At 37.1% G+C, this 20970-nt stretch overlaps 1 protein-coding gene across 3 annotated transcripts in view; it reads right to left on the minus strand.

Annotated features, from left to right (window-relative positions):
- Positions 1-20970, minus strand: part of SLCO5A1 (solute carrier organic anion transporter family member 5A1) — a 142065-nt gene that overhangs the window by 40632 nt on the left and 80463 nt on the right. For 2 of the 3 annotated variants that reach the window (XM_047073748.1, XM_047073750.1), the window contains exon 4: positions 17830-17994. The exons of the other annotated variant lie outside the window; for it this stretch is intronic. In XM_047073748.1, the coding sequence (XP_046929704.1) occupies positions 17830-17994 (165 nt within the window). The remainder of the gene's footprint in view (positions 1-17829; positions 17995-20970) is intronic. 3 annotated transcript variants of the gene reach the window in all.

Raw genomic sequence — 20970 nt, forward strand, 5'->3', positions numbered from 1 at the left:
GTATCTTGAAAAGATACAAGAATAAGAAAATGCAATAAATATTTTAAATTTGAGCCCAAATGACATGTGAACCAGCAAAAGAAAAAATGACAGTGTAGCAACAGTCAATGCAATGTACCTCCCAACTAATAGCCATGGGTGCCTCTCATACTGTTGTGGCTACTGGTTCACTACCAGACCCAGATATTACACTGAGGGGGCTTCACCAGAATCAAAGTTAGCCCTGTATCTTTTCACATTTTTATTTTCACCAAATGAAGGACATGCAAGGCACCTGCCAAATAAAATAGATTTTTATTCAAAGCTGGAGAGGAATAGCCAACATCTTAGACAACTGGGCTGGAAATGAAAGCAACCATTGCAAGATGGGGAAGTGGACAGAATAAAAAAGAAGGCAATTTAATAGGTGTGACTCAAGTTGCAAGCTGTTAAAGCAAGAAAGGACTTTGTGTTTTAGTATTTACTATTATATTTTAGCCTTTACTAACATTTTCAAAATTATTCCTACATTATATGAAATTAATTGTTTGAGTTTATTTGTTATCATAGAATCACAGAATTTGGGAGCTATGATGGGGAGTGCTACTTATCCCCTGATGACTACCCTTCTTTCTTCTAGAAACACCAATAGTCTCCTACTGGTGGCAAGTTTTATTTATTTGTTTGTTTGTTTGTTTGTTTGTTTGTTTTTATAAAAGACCAGACAGTGAATATTTTCCACTCAGTATGCCTGACAGGGCCTCTTACAACTACTGTTATAGTGCTAAAGTAGTCAGTCTTGTGTAAACAAATAAGTATAGCTGTGTTTCAATAAAATTTTATTCACACACCAAACAAAACAAAACAAAACAGGTAGCAGGCTACATTTGACCCAAGGCTCCTATTCTAAAGTAGTAGTGTGGATTATGGTTGTCTGAAATGCAGACTACATTTCTGAGACTCCCTTGCAACTGGATATGGCCATGAAATAAGTTCTGGTCAATGTGATGCAAGCAAAGGCAGTACATCCATTTACGCCTTTCTTCCCCTCTCCTACCACCCTGCTGCTATGAATGCTGGGTTGACAGCTACACCTCTCCTTTGGACCATGAGGACAAGAGTCCAGATGAAGCAGAAATTGGAAATTGTCTCAGTTACTGCAGTCACTATACCAATCCTGAGCTTCCTATGTCCAGATTTTTTTGTGAGGGTGAAATAAACATCTATTTTCCTTTGTCCTCTGTTATTTTGAGTCTCCAATATTCTCAGAAAAGTGTAATCCTAACGTAACACAGGAGATCAGAGATCATTTCTTCAACTTCCTCATTTTATAGACGACAAAGGAGAGAGAGAGAGAGATGTATGACTTAATTTGGATCAATAGCTTGTTAATGCCAAAACAAGGGCTAGACTGTAAATGTTTGATTCTAAATCCAAAAACTTTTCTAAATTTTGTATGAGGCTAACACTCCCATAGACATACATTTAAATTACAAACATTTGTTATTTTCTTTGTGTGATCTTTCTCAACCATTTAAGTCACTTGTTTTCCCTAAGAATGGGTGTTTGGTTTTTTCTAAAAGTGAAAGAAAAAAATATTTTTATTTCTAGAAACTTGTTTTATGGTTAATTTTTCCAAATTGTATATTTCAGGAAGGGAAGTGTTTTAGACTAATTTCTCACCTAAAGCAGCAAAATTCCTCAAAATTCCTTTCAAAAAATCTTACCTATTATTGTCTTGAATCATAAGGTACACATCAAAAAATAAATACTATGATTAAAGGTTAAATGTGGGAGCAAGAGGTCTTCAACTTTAACCAACATTAGCAGAAACAACCTAAAATCATATGAGGCAAATAAACTTTTATAGTGTTTTCAAAGCACATTCATATCAATCATTTAATGGATCAATATAATGGCTCTATGAACAGGTATTATCTCCTCATAACACATAAGGAAACAGACTTTGGGAAAATGAAATGACAATATAATCATCATGATAAATTTGTAGAGTACTTTAAGCCTTAAAGCATTTACACTTAATCTTATCCCATGAGATGGGTTACTATTTATCCTCATTTTCCGTAAAATTAAACATTCAGGAAAGAAAGTCACACAAATGATGTCAGTAGGCTCATAGAGCACAGCCAGGACACAAATCTGATTTCCAAGCCAGAGTCCTTTCAAGTCTGAGAGGAGAAAGCTACTATCTGAATTCCAAATCCATTGTTCCTTCTAAAACTGAAACCTAGTCTCTTAACTCCTACTTTTCTTTGTTTCAATTCATTTCACTGTCTCCTAAAACAAACTCAAGCCTTCAATACAAAAAGGATCAAATTTGTTAACATTTGCGGTGTGTGTGTGTGTGTGTGTGTGTGTGTGTGTGTGTAAATATATACCTGTGTGCATACAAGTGTGTGTATGTATTGTGTATGTGTATAGATGTGTGTGTGAAAGCATACAGATGTGTGTGTATATACACATGTGTGTGCATATATGAATGAATTTGGTTGAGGCAGATAGTGATGAGTCTTTATAATTTGTCCTCAATGTATGTTAAATATATACTATTTGGCAAATTATTCACATTTGAAGTTTAATCATATAATATAATAAGAAACAACAGGGGCACCTGGGTGGCTCAGTCAGTTAAGCGTCCGACTTCGGCTCAGGTCACGATCTCACAGTCCGTGAGTTCGAGCCCCGCGTCAGGCTCTGGGCTGATGGCTCAGAGCCTGGACCCTGCTTCCGATTCTGTGTCTCCCTCTCTCTCTGACCCTCTCCTGTTCATGCTCTGTCTCTCTCTGTCTCAAAAATAAATAAACGTTGAAAAAAAATTTAAAAAAAAAAAGAAACAACAAATGATATTCACAGAAGAACCTACCTACTAGGTTCACCACAATACCAAAAGCACAGCACAAGACCAGAACCTTGACTTCAGCTCTGGTGGACTATTTGTAAAGATATATTTGTTCTTCAAATCAGGAGACTATAGATGCTGGAGAGGATGTGGAGAAACAGGAACCCTCTTGCACTGTTGGTGGGAATGCAAATTGGTGCAGCCACTCTGGAAAACAGTGTGGAGGTTCCTCAAAAAAACAGTGTGGAGGTTCCTCAAAAAAACAGTGTGGAGGTTCCTCAATAGCACTGCTAGGAATTTACCCAAGGGATACAGGAGTACTGATGCATAGGGGCACTTGTACCCCAATGTTTATAGCAGCACTCTCAACAACAGCCAAATTATGGAAAGAGCCTAAATGTCCATCAACTGATGAATGGATAAAGAAATTGTGGTTTATATACACAATGGAGTACTATGTGGCAATGAGAAAGAATGAAATATGGCCTTTTGTAGCAATGTGGATGGAACTGGAGAGTATTATGCTAAGTGAAATAAGTCATACAGAGAAGGACAGATACCATATGTTTTCACTCTTAGGTGGATCCTGAGAAACTTACCAGAAACCCATGGGGGAGGGGAAGGTAAAAAAAAAAAAAAAAAAAAAAAAAAAAGAGGCTAGAGAGGGAGGGAGCCAAAGCATAAGAGACTCTTAAAAACCTAGAACAAACTGAGGGTTGATGGGGGGTGGGAGGGAGGGGAGGGTGGCCGATGGGTATTGAGGAGAGCACCTTTTGGGATGAGCAGTGGGTGTTGTATGGAAACCAATTTGATAATAAATTTCATGTATTGAAAAAAAAGATATATTTGTTCTTACATGACATTAAAACTGTTTTGTTCTACCTACAAAGCAATTTTTATTAATAGATGTAATGTACATAACAAGTGTGTGAATACAAATTAAACATTTCTGAAGTATTTCTAATAGTCAACATTTTATTCACTTTTTCCTTGCATCCCTTAAAAAATGATTTGACATGAGAGGCTGATATTTTTAAAACATATGAACAAGATTATGAATAGAAAAGATAACTAAAAAGAATTATATAATCTTCTTCTTAATGCCCTCCCCCCCAAAAAAAACCATGAGATAGACGCTAATTTGTTTAGGAAAATTTCAGTAGGCTTTTTAAAAACAGCAGCTAAAAAAAAATCACAATATGGGAGTATCTACACAATTAAGTGGAACTCCATAAAATAATGATCCCATTAAAACTAAAAAAATTAGTTCTCTTCTTTAAAAAAAAATAGTTCTAGTATTTTCTAATTGCTGGTTGATCTAAAAATTCCTCCACCAGAGATTCAAAGGTTTTGGGGTTTTTTTTATGTTTATTCATTTGTGAAAGAGAGAGAGAGAGAGAGCACAAGCAGGGGTGGGGTGGAGAGAGAGGGGGACACAGAATCTGAAGCAGGCTCCAGGCTCTGAGCTGTCAGCACAGAGCCTGATGCGGGGCTTGAACTCACAAACCACGAGATCATGACCTGAGCCGAAGTCAGACGCTCAACCGACTGAGCCACCCAGGCACCCCCAAAGGTTTTTATAATATGAGACCATTGCACATTATTTCTTCTATTTCCTCTATTAATTTTATTATTTCCTCATTTATTCATCTTCACATGCATCAGAGTAGTTTGCTAAATGACAGACACTCAGAAACTACTCAGTGAATTCAGGGAATGGACCTACTATCCTATCCCTAGATTATGAGCCTAAGAGAGGCTGGGAGCACGTACCATAAAGCAAAATTCTCCCAAGGGCAGATATTCTGTATTAACGTGAAATTTCCTGGCACCTTGTTCTGAGATTCTTAGGAATCTGATCTAAAGACAAATAAGATTTATCTATTATTAGTTGTCAGCACTGAAAATGCCCTTAATGCTCTACAGAACTTGGGAAAACTTAAAAAGTTGTTTTGCTTAAGTATTTTAATCATTCTCCCTAAAATTTTTCAATTAATTTGCAGAATACTTTGCTTAGCAAAGTTAAGGCCAATGACTGTTTAAATAAACAAAAGTTTTAAGTACAAATTGACATACAAGTACACATAATACATATATAAAACCAAACTGTCAACTTGTACTTATATACAGTGTATATGTACATTATATATACGTATTTATATATGTTGTGTTTTATAGATACAAACATACACACATACATATTCTTGTAGCTATAACTACCAACACATTGGTTACATGAGCAACTATCTCAGAGAGCAAGGCTGACATAGGACAAAAAGAACTTGTAATGTCATGAAGACAGATGTTCTATTGGAAAATCTATGGACATTTATACAGCTGTCCTACAGCTGTCCATTTCTGGGTAATTCCACCAATCTCAATTGCATTTCCAAAAGAGATGTATTTATATAGAATATATTTCAAATGAACTGCAAGAAGATGTTACAAAACATTATTGAACTACTCAATACACAACAATGGTACATTAATTGTTCCTGGCACAGGTAAGAGAAGCATGCACCTATAATGTCTCTAAACATCCACTTTAGTCAAAACACCAACATGAATTACACTCATTTTTATTGTAAATAGAGATATAAAAATTTTTCAGTACCATGGCTTGGAAACATTAACTGTTGGTAACAAATTTAAATAACCCCATGTTTTGCTTTCTGGCCAATGAAAAGAAGACATCAAGTTGAGACTGACAGCAAGGGAAATTTTCTGTGGTCCATCATTAGATGGTTCAGGTTACAAAAGGACATTGTTTCCACTTCTAATAATGTTTAAGCCCATGTTTTATTGTTTAGTTGAAAAGAGTAAGGTATTCCCTTGTCTATGTGGTAATAAACCGGCCACGCTCAGGGGCAAGATCTTCAGAAAGCATTTCTGAGGAAAGGAGGAATGGTGGCACAAGCTGGGAGTCAGAAGAGTTCGTCTCTAGCTCTCCAGGATGCCACTACCTGTGCAGCCAAGAATCCTTCAGTTAGAGCCTATACCTCTACTTATCTATCCACAAAACTGGGATAATGTTATACTCTGAGCCCCCTCTTCCTCATCTCCTTCCATAACAGTCCTGACTCTCCTGTCCTATTACAGATGATGGAATATTTGATGAGTAGAGAGGAAAGCCAAGGTCATTCCCATTAATAATTAATATTTATTTACATTTAATAAATTTTTTTTAAAAATTTTATTTCAGTATAGTTGAGACATGATGTGACATTAGTTTTAAGTGTACAACCTAGTGATTTGGCAAGTTTATATGTCATGCTATGTTCGCCCCAAGTGTAGCCACCATCTGTCCCATTACATCGTTATATCATTGACATATTCCTTAGTCTCTGTCTTTTATTTAATAAGTGATTTTGAAGCAGTTAAAAACTTCAACAGCCCTATAAAATGGATATGATTACATCATTCACAACTAGTAAAGTGGAGGCCAAAGAAATTAGTTAACTCACCCAAAGTTACACAGCTAATAAGTGGCAGAGGCAGATCTTAAACCCAGACATTCTAACTCCAAAATCCATATCCCTACAACATATCAGCTTATAACATATTGGCTCACTACAAAGCATGTGGGGATCACCTCACTTTAGCAGGGTACGGACCTGCCAAAATGGGATCATGCTCGGTAAAACGTTCTTGAGCTCTCAAAAGGAGTATAGTTAATCACCAAACTACCTTAATCCTTGCTAATTCCTCCCCACCCCACCCCCAAAAAAGTAGCAATTCACTACTGAGGAACTACTTCAGTTCCATCACATACAACAAAAGAGAAAAAGAAAAATAAAAAATATATATTTAATATGTCTAATTTGAACTGCCAGGAAAAGGTATTACATACACCTTATATATACCTTACATATACCAAAGCAAAATATTAAGACATTGACTAACTTGAATGCCTAGAAAAAGAAATTGCTTGCAAAAATCAGAAAATTTTGCAGGGTTGCAGGGGGTCGGGGGGTAATGGTGGGATGTTTGCTAGCTGATCTTTGAAGAAAGGTTGTCTAATTCAATCCTTCATTCAAAGAGCAGACTGAGGGCCAAAGAGATTAATATTTACAGTCATTCATTCATCAAATCTATTGGGTGCACGTCAATGCTGACTTAACCAAGGATACGATGCACTTAGCAGCCTCTTACTTCTGTGCCGGACATTTCATTCTCTCCCTTGGATTTTCAGTCCTTTTCAAAAGCTCCCTAATCTTTCTCAACTCAACTTTTATACATAAATAAATCCTGCTCTGTGAACGAAATGTATTCTTTTTGATGGCTAAGGCTCTCAAGGGGCCTCTGGGCCATTCTGGACATCAATGATCATCAAGGGGCAATGAATGTAGATGTAGAAATCTGGAGAAAACTGGTCTGAATGTCCTCTGAGCCCAGAAAATCCCTTATAAGTGATGCCTGTCCTCATTTTTCTCTGTGCACGCATACACACATGGGTGTGCATGGGAAACAAATCCCAGACATAAGGACTAGTAATCATCAAAGATGAGTGGAACAAAAACATTTCATTTAATTGAGAGATTTAGTCATCTGGCATTTCACTGCACAGTGCTCGAATATATGAAATTAAAATACTTAAAATGTCTTTTTACCCACTAAGAGTTATGCAAAACAGACATATTGGAAAGTTGAACAATAAGTGGAGAATAAATCAAACTGAGATATCAAGATCTAACCCTACCTCAACACTGATTTAACTGAAATCAGTTTCACATACAATGTATTACACTTGTAAAGCAATGCACTTTATAATTTATATTGCATCTCTAAGCCTCCCTCAGTTCAGATAAAATAATCCCTCAGCCTTTCACATTAGTGTCAAGTCTCTTGTCTCCTCTTTCATTTTCCCGCTGTTAGTCACCTTTCATCTCTCTTTTTACTCCTCAAATCCATTTCCCCCAGATCATCTTTGCTATTAATGTTTCCCCATGCCCTAAGTCCTGCCTTCACTCTTCTTTCTGCTTTAGATGTCTTTTCCCAAGAGTATCTCATAAAGTGGGTATCGCAGTTATTCCTAATGGCTACTTCCCAAACACTGTGCCAAGCACACAATCTACATTCCCTCATTTAATCCTCACAATCTCTACCACTCACAAAACTTAATGAACTTGTCCAAGAACACAGGAAGCAGTATAGGGTCATTATACTACAAAGTCCTTGAGGATGGGATCGCTCTATATTCTCATCATGGTTTTCCTAGAACTTGCACAGTGCCAGGCCCATAGGAAAAGTTCTATAAATATTTGTGCAAGATGGATGGATAGGTGGATGGAAGGAAGGATGGAAAGAAGGATGGATGGATGGATAAAAAGGATGAGCAAGAATTTCAACAAGATCTGTCTCCTTCCAAAACTGATCCTCTTACTCAATGCATAAAAAGTTGGAGGAGAGATCATTTGTGCAATAGACATTCTAAAACATAAGCAGCTTCCCTGAGGACCAGCCCAATGTATATATTATGGACCTGTATTATGGACTGCTGATGTACAGCTTGCAAAAACTGCTCTTTACACCTGTTTTATCCACTGTAAACTAGAGAGAGTAGGCCCTCCACTGCATCATTGCAACAAAGGCAGCAAATGATGCCTAGAAGGGCCCCTGTCTATCATTGCACCTAGCTAAGAGTGGAAGCCTAACGAAGGTCACCTGCTTTTACCATCACAGCACAGACTCATACTAAAGGAAAGACTCCATTTTGATCTGGATTCCCAAAAGCTATATGGATTTTTCAAAGAGCTTTCAGAAAGATTCCCTCTTTTGATCATTACAGCACTCTGAGGGAAAATGCTAAGCCTTGTTGGGGGAGGGGGGTAAGGACTGAGTATTATACGACAAATATATCCCTGAGCTCGCCGTTTCCCTCCCCTGTGTGGAATCCGCCTTTTTTTGCTGGAATAAAGGTTAACTGAAAGCTGGATGAGTAAATTAAATAGTTAAAAAGAAAGAAGTATTTTAGACAAATGGGCTGTTTAGTATGAAATTACTTCACTATATGTGTCATTATAGCAAAAGAATGGAAAAAACCCAATGTCCTCAAATCAGGGAGCAAATAGACTATCCGCACAATAGCATACTGTACTATTTGTCTGTAAAAGAAATGAGCGAGGTCTCTGAGGTACTGAACAGAGTGTATGGTATACCAATTCTGGGGTAAGAAGGGGGAAAGATGCTAATATAAAATGCTCATGCATATATTATATATATTGCATACTTAATACGCATATTTACACTTACCTATTCAAAAAGAAGCAAGAGGGATAAACTAATAAAATGCTACCTTTATAGGGAGAGAGAGAACTGGGACAAGGATGCAAGCAAGGTCTCTCTGAATGTCCTTTGTTTTACGGTTTTGACTTCCCAATCCTGCAAAATGTATTACATAACTTTTTAAAATTAACTTAAAAATATAAAAATAAAATAATCCCTAAAAACTGAAAACAAACTAAAGCCAATAAACTCCCCAGTATATCGAGTTAGTGGCATAACCAGAGAAGAATCATTTCAAATAACTTTAGGTCACAGTATTTTACACAGCTGTTAAGAGATAGCCTAAAGATAAGAAGAACCACAAAGAAGTCTAAAACTGCATTTCATATTTCATGGTTGGTAACAATACTGATATTTGGTTTGAAGCTATTATACACACACATACACACATGTATATACATGTCAAACTATTACACACACACATGTATACACACTTGGATAAATTATTCTAAAGTCACTAGGAAAAAAAAAGACTTTCAGAATTAGAGCAAAGAGATACAATATAATATCAAAGAAGTTAATTAATAACCTGCTCTTAAGTTTGAAGCAAAAATATCAGTATAACTTCATGATCTATTTTTCTCTCTTTATTAAAAAAAAATTTTTTTTAAAAAGGCCTAACAACAATGACAACCTGGTACCAATGGGCAACCCTACTGTCCAGATGGTGATCTCCAAATATCATTTTCCTCTAAAAGGAACCACAGCTCCTTGCAGAAATATGACTGATCCCAAGTCTAGGGCAGGAAACAATATAAGCAAGTCATTTTTTATCATGCCAGAAACTGAAAGACTACTGAGCCAGTGCCAAAGGATACAGGTGCTAACTTGAAAGGGCACCCAATGACCAAAGACTGGACAAATGGAGCATCAAACAGAACAATGACCACTACGGATTAAAGCACATCAAGCTTATAAATAACCATGAGTTCATTATATTTTCAAATTTATCGGTGACTATACAAATCTGCTAGAATATAAATTGTTACTCTGGAAATTGGTAAACAAAGGGAAAGAATAAAAAGAAATAAGGGCATTTGGAGAACTGGCCAAACAGGAAGCTGGTCAGTTGGTGAATTAATTAATTTCGAGAGACAGACAGACAGATGGAGATCCATGATACACTGATATGAATAACCCTCCCAGCAACTTCTGTCTGTCTCCTGCCCCAGGAGGTTTCTGCTGCTTTACTCCTATGATCGAGACTAAAAAAATCCCTCCTTACAATTTCATTTGAATGTATTACTTTGCCTAACAGGCGGAATTTAACAAAATGCCTTCAAATTGCCACTCTAAATCAGACTAATACAAAGTTTGTTTTAAATCAGAAAACCTGGGGTGCCTGGTTGTCTCAGTCAGCTAAGAATCCGACTCTTGATTTTGGCTCAGGTCATGATCTCATGGTTCATAAAATCGAGCCCCGCATTGGGCTCTGCACTGACAGCATGGAGCCTACTTGGGATTCTCTCTCTCTCTCCTCTGCCCCTCTCTTGCCCATGCACGCTCTCTCTCTGTCTCTCTCTCTCAAAATAAAACAATATACTTGAAAAAATAAATAAGTAAAAAATAAAATTTAGAAAATAAATAAATCAGAGAACCTAAGATAACTTTTTAATAGGAATTTAAATTTAACAGTTTCTTACAGAGGGAGGTGGGTGTGGGATGAGCTAAATGGGTGATGGATATTAAAGAGGGCACTTGTTATGATGAGCCCAGGTGTTGTATGTAAATCACTAAATAAATCACTAAATTCTACTCCTGAAACCAGTATTACATTATATATTAACTAACTAGAATTTAAATAAAATTTGAAAAAAAAAAAAGAAAAGAAAACCCCCCACAGTTTCACAACATATAAAGGGGGAAAAACTAATTTTTACTGAGCAGCTGTTCATACTAGGTATGAAATGCTTTAAGATATAATTATTTCATTTCATTTTTTCAGTAGCCCTGGGATATGAACACTCACATTTTACAAATGAGAAACAAAGTGGTTAAGTGACTTGGCTAAAATCATGCATTTAGTTAAATGACAGATCTGGGATTCAAAGAGAGGTCTGTGGATTGCATCAGGCTGCCCACAGAAAGAAAAACAGATCATGTGGATGTCAGACATGGCCAAAGTTGGTGGCGATGCAAATTACTAAAAATACCACGGAAATGATGACTTGCTTAATAACTAATCCCCTTGTAAGAAAATAACTCTATCGGTTATATGGTTAAGAATAAATTGATTTGGTACGTGTGGCCTTAGGAAAATTATTTAATCTAAGATTTGCAAAAAGGAAGAAATCAGAGTTCACTCCAGTCCAAACTATGATTTTCTAGATTAGAAAAATATTCTCTGATAAAGAAAAACTGATAAACTTACAGTTACACAATGGGCCAAGATGCCATCCACCTTATGTACTAACGTACCCTGGACTAGCTCTGAGGGGTAACTTCACAGGCCTGAGACCCGCCTGGGCTGCCTGCTGAATCAGGGCACTGACTTCTAGTCAAGACGTGAAACACACAGATTAATATCGTTGATCCCAACCTGGATCTGAGGAGTTTGGGGATGATTTGTACCAGCTTTTAGCACTGTTTATTGATAAAACTGAGCGTGAAGATTTGTACCTGGTCTCGCTAAGACCACCTGGAGAGTTCCAATGCTAAGGTTCGTTATGGAGCAGGAACTCACGGGACCAGCAAAATACAGAAAAGAAAAATATATAAAAAATATTTTGAGGGGCGCCTGGGTGGTTCAGTCGGTTGAGCGTCCGACTTCAGCTCAGGTCACGATTTCGCGGTCCGTGAGTTCGAGCCCCGCGTCGGGCTCTGGGCTGATGGCTCGGAGCCTGGAGCCTGCTTCCGATTCTGTGTCTCCCTCTCTCTCTGCCCCTCCCCCGTTCATGCTCTGTCTCTCTCTGTCTCAAAAATAAATAAATGTAAAAAAAAAAAAATTTGTTTTAATAAAAAAAATATTTTGAAATATAAAAAGTATTATAGGGGGCGCCTGGGTGGCTCATTCGGTTAAAAATCCAACTCTTGGTTTCAGCTCAGGTCATAATCTCACGGTTTTGTGAGTCCAATCCCCGCGTTGGGCTCTGCGCTGACAGCATGGAGCCTGTTTGGGATTTTCTCTCTCCCTCTCTCTCTGCCCCTCCCCCATTCACACTATCTCTTTCTCAAAAATAAATAAATAAACTTTAAAAATTTTTTTGAAATCTATAAAAAGTATTATGAAAATATAACACCAGCTGAGCCTCCATCTGGGGCTCTGCTTCCTGGGTGTTTCAACTATATGTCAGTGGTGCCAGATATAAGAGAGAAAACTGGTCCTGCCATGCCACCCAGAGATGGTCTGTGACTGACAAGGACACTCTTATTTCAGTGCCGTTGCCATGGAGTATTCATGTGTAAACATCCTCATCCTAAGTCCTCTGAATCTTCTTAAGCAACTGAACTCTGTAACCACCACCATTAGTGCATTGGCTAAGGATCTGCCACATGGTAGGCACTCAAACATGTCTTAAATTAACTGGCTAATCAACAAATAAAAAGAATCTGAGTATCTTAACTTACTGTCCATCATTACGTTCTACAAAAGTCCTAATTAGCACCGAAGAAAAACACATGTAATTTAGTGTAATAAATACCTTTCTGCCTAAAAGACAAAGATCCTGTAATTGCCACTCTTAGGTCCTAATAGGCTCTATTTATCTCAAGATTGTTTAAAAGTATGGAAGTGAGAAGACTCTAGCAACTGCAGCAGGATGTTGGTTTGCAGGGACCTTCCTCTCCTTTCCCAGAGCACAGTGTGTTCGAGCGTCCACCCACATCTTGTGGAATCCAGTGTCATTGCCTGACCTTGGAAATGGGCAGTGCTGCTAAGTGCATCCATTCTTAATATGGTCCATTTGCACTTAAAAGTTTAATGTTAATGTTAAAAAGAAATCTATGTATACATTTATAAAATTAGTATAAAATGTATTTTTAAAGAAAGTATTTTTTAATGTTTATTCATTTTTGAGAGAGAGACAGAGCGTGAGCAGGGGAGGGAGAGAGAGAGAGGGAGACACAGAATCTGAAGCAGGCTCCAGGCTCTGAGCTGTGAGCACAGAGCCCGACGCAGGGCTCAAACCCACAAACTGTGAGATCATGACCTGAGCCGAAGTCGTACGCTTAACCAACTAAGCCACCCAGGTGCTCCTATTAAACTATTCTTATAAAATTAAAGAAATGGTATAGAAAAGCGTAGATGCCCTCAGAAGAATGAAGCAAATCAAAGCATGCGCACATCTCTCTGGCTTCTAAGGATGCAGGGATTCCCAAAGGCTGCAATCTGAGTTCAGTGGTACTGCTTTGAATCTCATCGACAAAACTTTGAATCAGTAGCTAAAGACAGATGGCAATTATTTGGTTAATTTGACAACAATAAAAATGACAGACATTAAAAAAAAAAAATCACACCCCATCCTAATCTCCTTACCAAAGAAATAAGTATTTTGACTATTCTCCAATGAAAAGCAAAATAGAGTTCTCCATGGCCATTTCTCTTGCAAAGACCAACTGTTTAACCCTTTATAATTCTGCACACAAAAGGGCAGGACCCCAGAAAAGCAAAGGTGATGCTAAAGGACACCGATGCTCTGAAAATGAATGTTGTTGACCATGGCTCAGTGACAAAGGCTGCTATAGAAAGGGAAGAAGTTGAATCTTAGAATACTATTTCTCTGAAATTAAAAAAAAAAATTAAAAAAACAACTGCTTAGAAATGATAAAATAGCATAGGTCTATTATAATATTTCAATAAAAATCACATATGGATATTTATATACTCCAACACACTAGCCTCCTGGCTCTAATTATTTGCATGTCTTTAAGCAAGTTATTTAAATTTCCCTAGACATTTCCTCAACTGGAAAATGGGTATAATCAAGAACACCTACTACACAGGCACTGGTTACATGGATTAAGTAATGTCCATGTGAAAAAGTTTAAATAGTGTCTCCTGCTTAGTAAACACTCAGTAAATGTCAGTAGTCGTTTTATTATCACCACGATTAGTATAGAGCTGTCATTCTCAGACCTGTTCAAGCTGCATGACCTCAAATGGAAGGTGCTACTGTCAACATCATCAATATTAATTTTCTCCTTATAATATACGATTAAGTTGGGGCGCCTTGGTGGCTCAGTCGGTTAAGCGTCCGACTCCAGCTCAGGTCACAATCTCGCGGTCCGTGAGTTCGAGCCTTGCGTCGGGCTCTGGGCTGATGGCTCAGAGCCTGGAGCCTGCTTCCGATTCTGTGTCTCCCTCTCTCTCTGCCCCTCCCCCGTTCATGCTCTGTCTCTCTCTGTCTCAAAAATAAGTAAACGTTAAAAAAAATTTAAAAAAAATATATGATTAAGTTGTATTTTTCAATTTATATTGTGCCCATTTGAAGTTAGGGAAGATTCAGCACAAATCACTAGTCACCACTTCATTAAATCCTCACAACATCGACATCTAGAAACAGGGGAGCTATTGTCTTCATTATACAGGTAAACCTCAGTTTCAGCTGAAGTGTAGGAAGCAAAGCGATTTGCCAAAAGTAACACAGCTAATAACCAGCAGCGGCAGGATTCAAAGCTGCTCTACCTCCTCCTTCAGGGCTCTTTCCCTTCTTTCAGCCTTTCCTAAAACAGCAACCTCATAATAGTTCATTTGAATCAACAAATGTGACCCTAAATGGGTTAGCAGAAAGACCACAAACGAGAAGAATGAAACATGAACCCGGATTCACTGCCATCGTGTAGATACAAATACAGGCCGCTCTATACATATCTTATGGCTCTGGTTTGAGTCTTTATAGACACGCCACCATACCCTACCTCCCCCTCCACCCCCCACATCCCAGCCATACATACACAGGGCACAGTGCTGTGCACAGAGCTGGTACTCAAGGACTATAGGAGACAGATACATGTATGGAACTTCATCTCTACCATATAACACAACACGAGCAAATGGCTCTGGAAAGGCCAAAGTATTTATCCAAATAATCCTCTTAAATTTTTTTTTTTTTAAAGAGAACCTTAGCTTGAAAATCTTGTCAGATGAGATTACAACTATTTTTAATATTCTTGTTCAGATACATTTCTTAATTCTCCATGTCACTTACATGCATATAAAGAGAATAAAAGACTAAATTAAACTAAATAAGTTCTTTAAATATATAAATCTCTGCTCAGAGGGTAAGAAGAAGGATTCAATTAACAAAAATTCAAAAAATCAAGGTAAGCTTTATAAAGGATTATCATCCTTGTTCATCTTATTGTTATATGACAAGCAATCTTCCACTCTTAATTAATCTGAATACCTTTTGACTATTATTATTTGTTATCTATCTGGAAAGGAAGGAAAAAGAATATGAGCTGGGAATAAAAAGCCTTTTATCAGAACACAGGAGACTATTAAACATAATATACATTGCATTCACAATGATTATTAAAACAAAGCAAAACAAAACAAAAACTACTGATGACAAAACCAGAATGGAATTGTCACTGGGTGATGTTGCTTTTTTAATCCTGATGTTAGAACAGGGGACGAACTAATTCCGTGAGCTAGCTTTATCTAATCCTGCACTGTCCTTCACTGAGGGTGCCATGTTCAGTGACTACAGCATTGACCACACTGCTGTGGGATTCCATAGTGAAACACCCCAGGTCCAACTGAAACCTTTATTTTTCCACAAGTAGTTTTATGTCTAGCCTATGCCTCCAGCAGTGTCCAACAGATAGCCAATATGATTCAATATGCATCAATTCCTACCTGGCTCAGCACTGTACTAATGCCCCTATAACTATAGGGGTCAAAATAGCACTTCTGGATGGAAATGGGATGATCCAGACAGCTCTGTTCCCCTAGTCTGGCTGGGACAGGGGTACATAGGATAGAATAGCAGTGTTTCTCGATGTGGGTCCTGAAGAAAACTGTTCATGGGAGAGATGCCATTAAAAAGTTGGATTTCAGGGGCGCCTGGGTGGCGCAGTCGGTTGAGCGTCCGACTTCAGCCAGGTCACGATCTCGCGGTCCGGGAGTTCGAGCCCCGCGTCGGGCTCTGGGCTGATGGCTCAGAGCCTGGAGCCTGTTTCCGATTCTGTGTCTCCCTCTCTCTCTGCCCCTCCCCCATTCATGCTCTGTCTCTCTCTGTCCCAAAAATAAATAAACGTTGGAAAAAAAAAAAAATTTAAAAAAAAAAAAAGTTGGATTTCATAGTCAAATGTATTTGGGAAAGACAGTACCCTTGAGCCTTCGTCTGGGAGTTTCACCACACAGATTGGCATATTAAGGGTAATGAAGAGTCCTGTGGCAAACAACTGTAATACATTGTTCAACTCAGCAGGTCCCCAATTTATTTGACTGTGAATCTCCGTGCCAGTAACACTTTCTAATACTGAAACTTAGTTAGGGAAATGCTTGAGACTACTCTGCATTTATCAGCTGTGTGGCGTCAGATCTAGCTACGAGACAACACTTGTTTCCCTGACCAAGAATTGTTGCTCAAAGGATTAGTGTAAAAATTAAATTAGAAATGCATCATTCAGATTTTGATCTGTAAATTCTATTTTACACATGTATAAGTAAATATGTAAGGAAAACATATTTTGAGAAACAAATGGGGAAAAAATATTTTGGGGTGACAATTACAATGGTCCAAAGCAGTATACCCTTTACAAAAATATTTGCTACCAGGGCCCCACCCACCCAGTATGTAGGTCTTTTCATGTGGAAAATGAAATAAGAAAACAAAGTGATCACCTAAATATTTCAAGCCAAACTCTCTTTCTACAATCATATAATTTTGCCTGTTAACTTCCAGATAATTCTAACTTGCCAAGTTTGAATCCAGACATGGAGGATAAAGTGGGAGCCAAAGTCATCAGAAAAGGTATCATAAGTCTCCACTAAACTGTTTAAGTAATACTTTAATAACAAATTGAGCCTTAGAAAGATATATTCATTTGACCATCTTTGAAACCACTAAGGAAATATCCAAAATATTATGATATAATGCACTGAAAATTCCCCCCATATCTGAGAGTTAATGTCCCCATATTTCTGAGCACCTAATATACTATGAAAAAAGACCTGAGTACTATGTACAATGGGTACATGTATCATAGCTTCCAAAAATCATTTCCCCAGACATAAAACATCTTCTAAAACAAAATTCATAGATTTCCTTTATAAGTTCAAGTATCTCCAGTAATTCGATCAAGATCCATTTATATTCATCAAGAGGATATCCTGGTACCATGGACCTGATCTACTTTTCATATTATCCATTCAAAAAATGTTTTCATTAATTTTTCAAAATTTAACTCACGTCAACCCATAAAAAGATATATTCATATTTAAATTTGAAAGCCACTGCCTGTAACATTCTTTTTAACTGAGAACCACTAAAAACATAATTATGCAAAGTTATCCCTTTCCAAAATACAGTCGGTAAAAACGTCACACAGTAACACATTCTGAGTCAATGAGAAAACAGTCAAGGACCCCTTCCTCCTAAAATGGGGGTGGAGTCTGGGGCGGGGGGGAGGCAGGTAGCTGTTAACGAATTTATTAAACACTTTGATGTTAGAATGAACTTTCTCTTCAACTCATTGCATTTTAGTTTAGTGGTCAAAAATGATCATGTTTTCAAGGAGCTCTAAAGGCAGTGCCTTACCAGTGTAGATGCTGGCATTGGAAGCTGGGATACCAAACTGTGACTCGATGAACTTGGGAATGAAGGTAATGAAAGCAGTTACAATGGCACTCTCAGCTGTGTATGACAAACTCACAAAAAGGAATGTCATGTTGCTTAAGATCCTGACAGCTGCTCTTGGTAGGTCTACAAAATGACAAAAATGACAAATGAATGTTATAAATAAGGGATGGAAAGTAAAATAAAATTGAATTGTTTTTGAAATGAACTGGAAATAGCCATTCAGCAATATTCGAGACTATTGAATAGAGAATAAAAGAAAAACTTGATGACTGATTAGAAACCAGCCCCTTTATTAAACAGATTTGGGTGTTCTTTTTTTTAATTTTTCAACTAGGATAAAGAAATTTGATACAGTAGCAAAAAACATATCCACACACAAATAACCTTATAGGAGGTATCCAACCTAGGACTTCTGTTTTAAAAACTGTTTAAAACAAATCATTTACATTTTTATTAATTAAAACAATGTTATTCTTTGTTAAGACCCAAAAATATACTACATGTGCAAAGTACCTGCAATACAGTCCTACATTACAGTTTCCCCTTCATTCACCAGGCACTTCCCCGAGAAAATGAACTTCTCAGTTGTCATGTTCCTGACCTGGCACTGCAGACACCCACAGCAGGGGAACTGGTACATGACTTTGGACATCTGATCCTCCAGCCTCATTATGAAACAGGAAATGATGCAGCTAAAGGGGCTTAAGGGACAGGTCACCAGGTCAGATCCTCCAAGGGACTCTGGACTGGGGAAGGAAGAGAAATGATCTCCAAAGGACAGCCCAGAGGTGGGGGCTCAGCACCTGCCCAGGTGCCTCTCAAGGGAGAGACAGTAGTCTCATCCTCAAGTCTTGGCGTTTATTTCATAAAACTTGCCATATATATGCTCTAAAATGTATGTCCAGGTGTCTTCACTGCAGCATTATTTGTAATAGCAAAAATTTAAGGAAAAAAACTAAATGTCCATCACTGGAAAATGTTTAAATAAGTTATGGCACAGCCAAATAATGAAATACTATGTAGTAGTTAAAAAATGATGTAGGGCTAGATGTACTGGCATAAAAGGAACTCCAAGGAGTATTTTTATTAATGAAGAAAACAAACTGCTGCAGAAATATACATATACATGTGTATGTAAATATATATACATGTATTTACATGTATATATATATATATATATAAATAATATCTAAGTAAAAATCACACAAACCAAAACAATGCATTTATATGTGGTTGAATATATATTTCCCAATATATACAACACCAAGAAATTCTGTAAGTAGGAATAAGATTGGGAAAGAGGAATAAAGGAGATACTTGTGCATATACTTCTGTATTTTTGCATGTTTATAATGTGAATTAACTCACATGTATGTGATCTTTATTTATATATCTTGGAATGTATCATGGAAAAGAGAAGCTGTATTGTTTCTGACATATGCAGCATCTCAGTTATGAGAACAGTTATCTCCTTATTCTACAATAAAATCATTTCAAAAAATTAAGCAAAACTTGTTATTAAAGTTATAATTCATAGGCTATTCACTAGAATTTAAAACTTAGGAAGTCAAGACTATCTGCTATTATCATTTTTAAATGCAAATTAATTTTAATGTTCTATATCTTAAGTTAATTGTTTAAAGTTTCAATGAACATTTTAAAATAAAATTTAAGATGCATTCTTCACTTTTTAACATGGATAAACACACCAGAAAAAAAATAATTACACTACTTCATAAAATACTTTATAAATATGCATACTTTATAAATATGCAAATAAAAAGGTTATATCTAAAATTTTTAAATTAGAAAATTAAGATTTTCTTTTTTTTAAAGAAGATTTTCTATCAACATTTGGAGATGCAAACTAAGTTTATTTGGTATATTAAAAGGCAATGTGTTTAATCTAAAACATCTGGTGAAATTGTACATTTTTTAATCCAAGAAGATAACATATGCATCACATGAATGTTTTAAGATACTAGTTATAGAAAACTGAATTTTCTTTTATACTCATTTGGTATGATAAAATAGCCCACTAATTTCAAAGCTAACTAAAAATATATGTGATGTTGGGGCACCTGGGCAACTCAGTCGGCTAAGCATCAGACTCGATTTCTGCTCGGGTCATGATCTCATGGTTCATGAGTTCAAGGCCCGCATCGGGTTCTGCGCTGACAGCATGGAGCCTCCTTGGAATTCTCTCTCTCTCCTTCTCTCTCTGCCCTTTCCTTGCTTGCTCAGTCTCTCTCTCTCAAAATAAATAAACTTTAAAAAAACTATGTGTGACATTTCTGTCTTCTCTTTCATTAAAGAAAAAAAAGTGTTATTCAAGAAGGATTTAGCAAAAGTTGACTTTCAACAACTTCAAGTTAGCTTCCTCCTTTCTTCCATGTTCCTCCTTCTGTTTATTGGAGCTAAACCTTCAGCATACATGTCCCACAGAAGCAGGGGGACCAGATATCCAGGGTTGTGTCTTTTGCTGCTGGGACAGGGAATTTGTTCAAATATAGGAAGAGTGGGTTAGGTAAGTACATTGAGACTAATTGCAATCAGTTTCTAATGGCCAGAGAAGGGAGTTACAAATATGGACAGGGGATAGTTACATATCAGGTTGGAACTGAAGGTAATGGTGTGAATTCATGGGATGGATGGATGGATGGATAGATAGATAGACAGACAGACAGACAGATAGATAGATAGTTGATAGATAAGATGATAGACAATAGATGGATAGACAGATAAAGATGATAGATGATAGATTTGTGTATGTGTGTACATACATATATTTCCTAATTCTCTGTTCTACAGGGTTTAGAAGTAGTATAACACCCTAGGAGCAATGAGCCCATCTAGCACCAGTGCTTGGTTTTTAAAGGCCATCTTCCACTAAAAGGAACCAAAGCTCCTTGGAGAAATGTCTAACTTCAGAGCTGAGGCAGAGAAAATACAACATGAGCCTGGAAAATCTTGTTAAACAAGAAAGTAAAGTGCTCAAAGAATGATGGAGACTTGCCAGAAGGATACCAAAGACAGTTTGAAGGATCTTCAATAGGCAAACTGGAAGCAATTTGAGGTCAATGGATGCTAAAAGTGGTA

This window comes from Lynx rufus, unplaced genomic scaffold, assembly GCF_022079265.1.
Source record: "Lynx rufus isolate CCGP_SWC_20201006 ecotype Redwood Valley unplaced genomic scaffold, mLynRuf1.p SCAF_12, whole genome shotgun sequence".
NCBI classification, from domain to species: domain Eukaryota; kingdom Metazoa; phylum Chordata; class Mammalia; order Carnivora; family Felidae; genus Lynx; species Lynx rufus.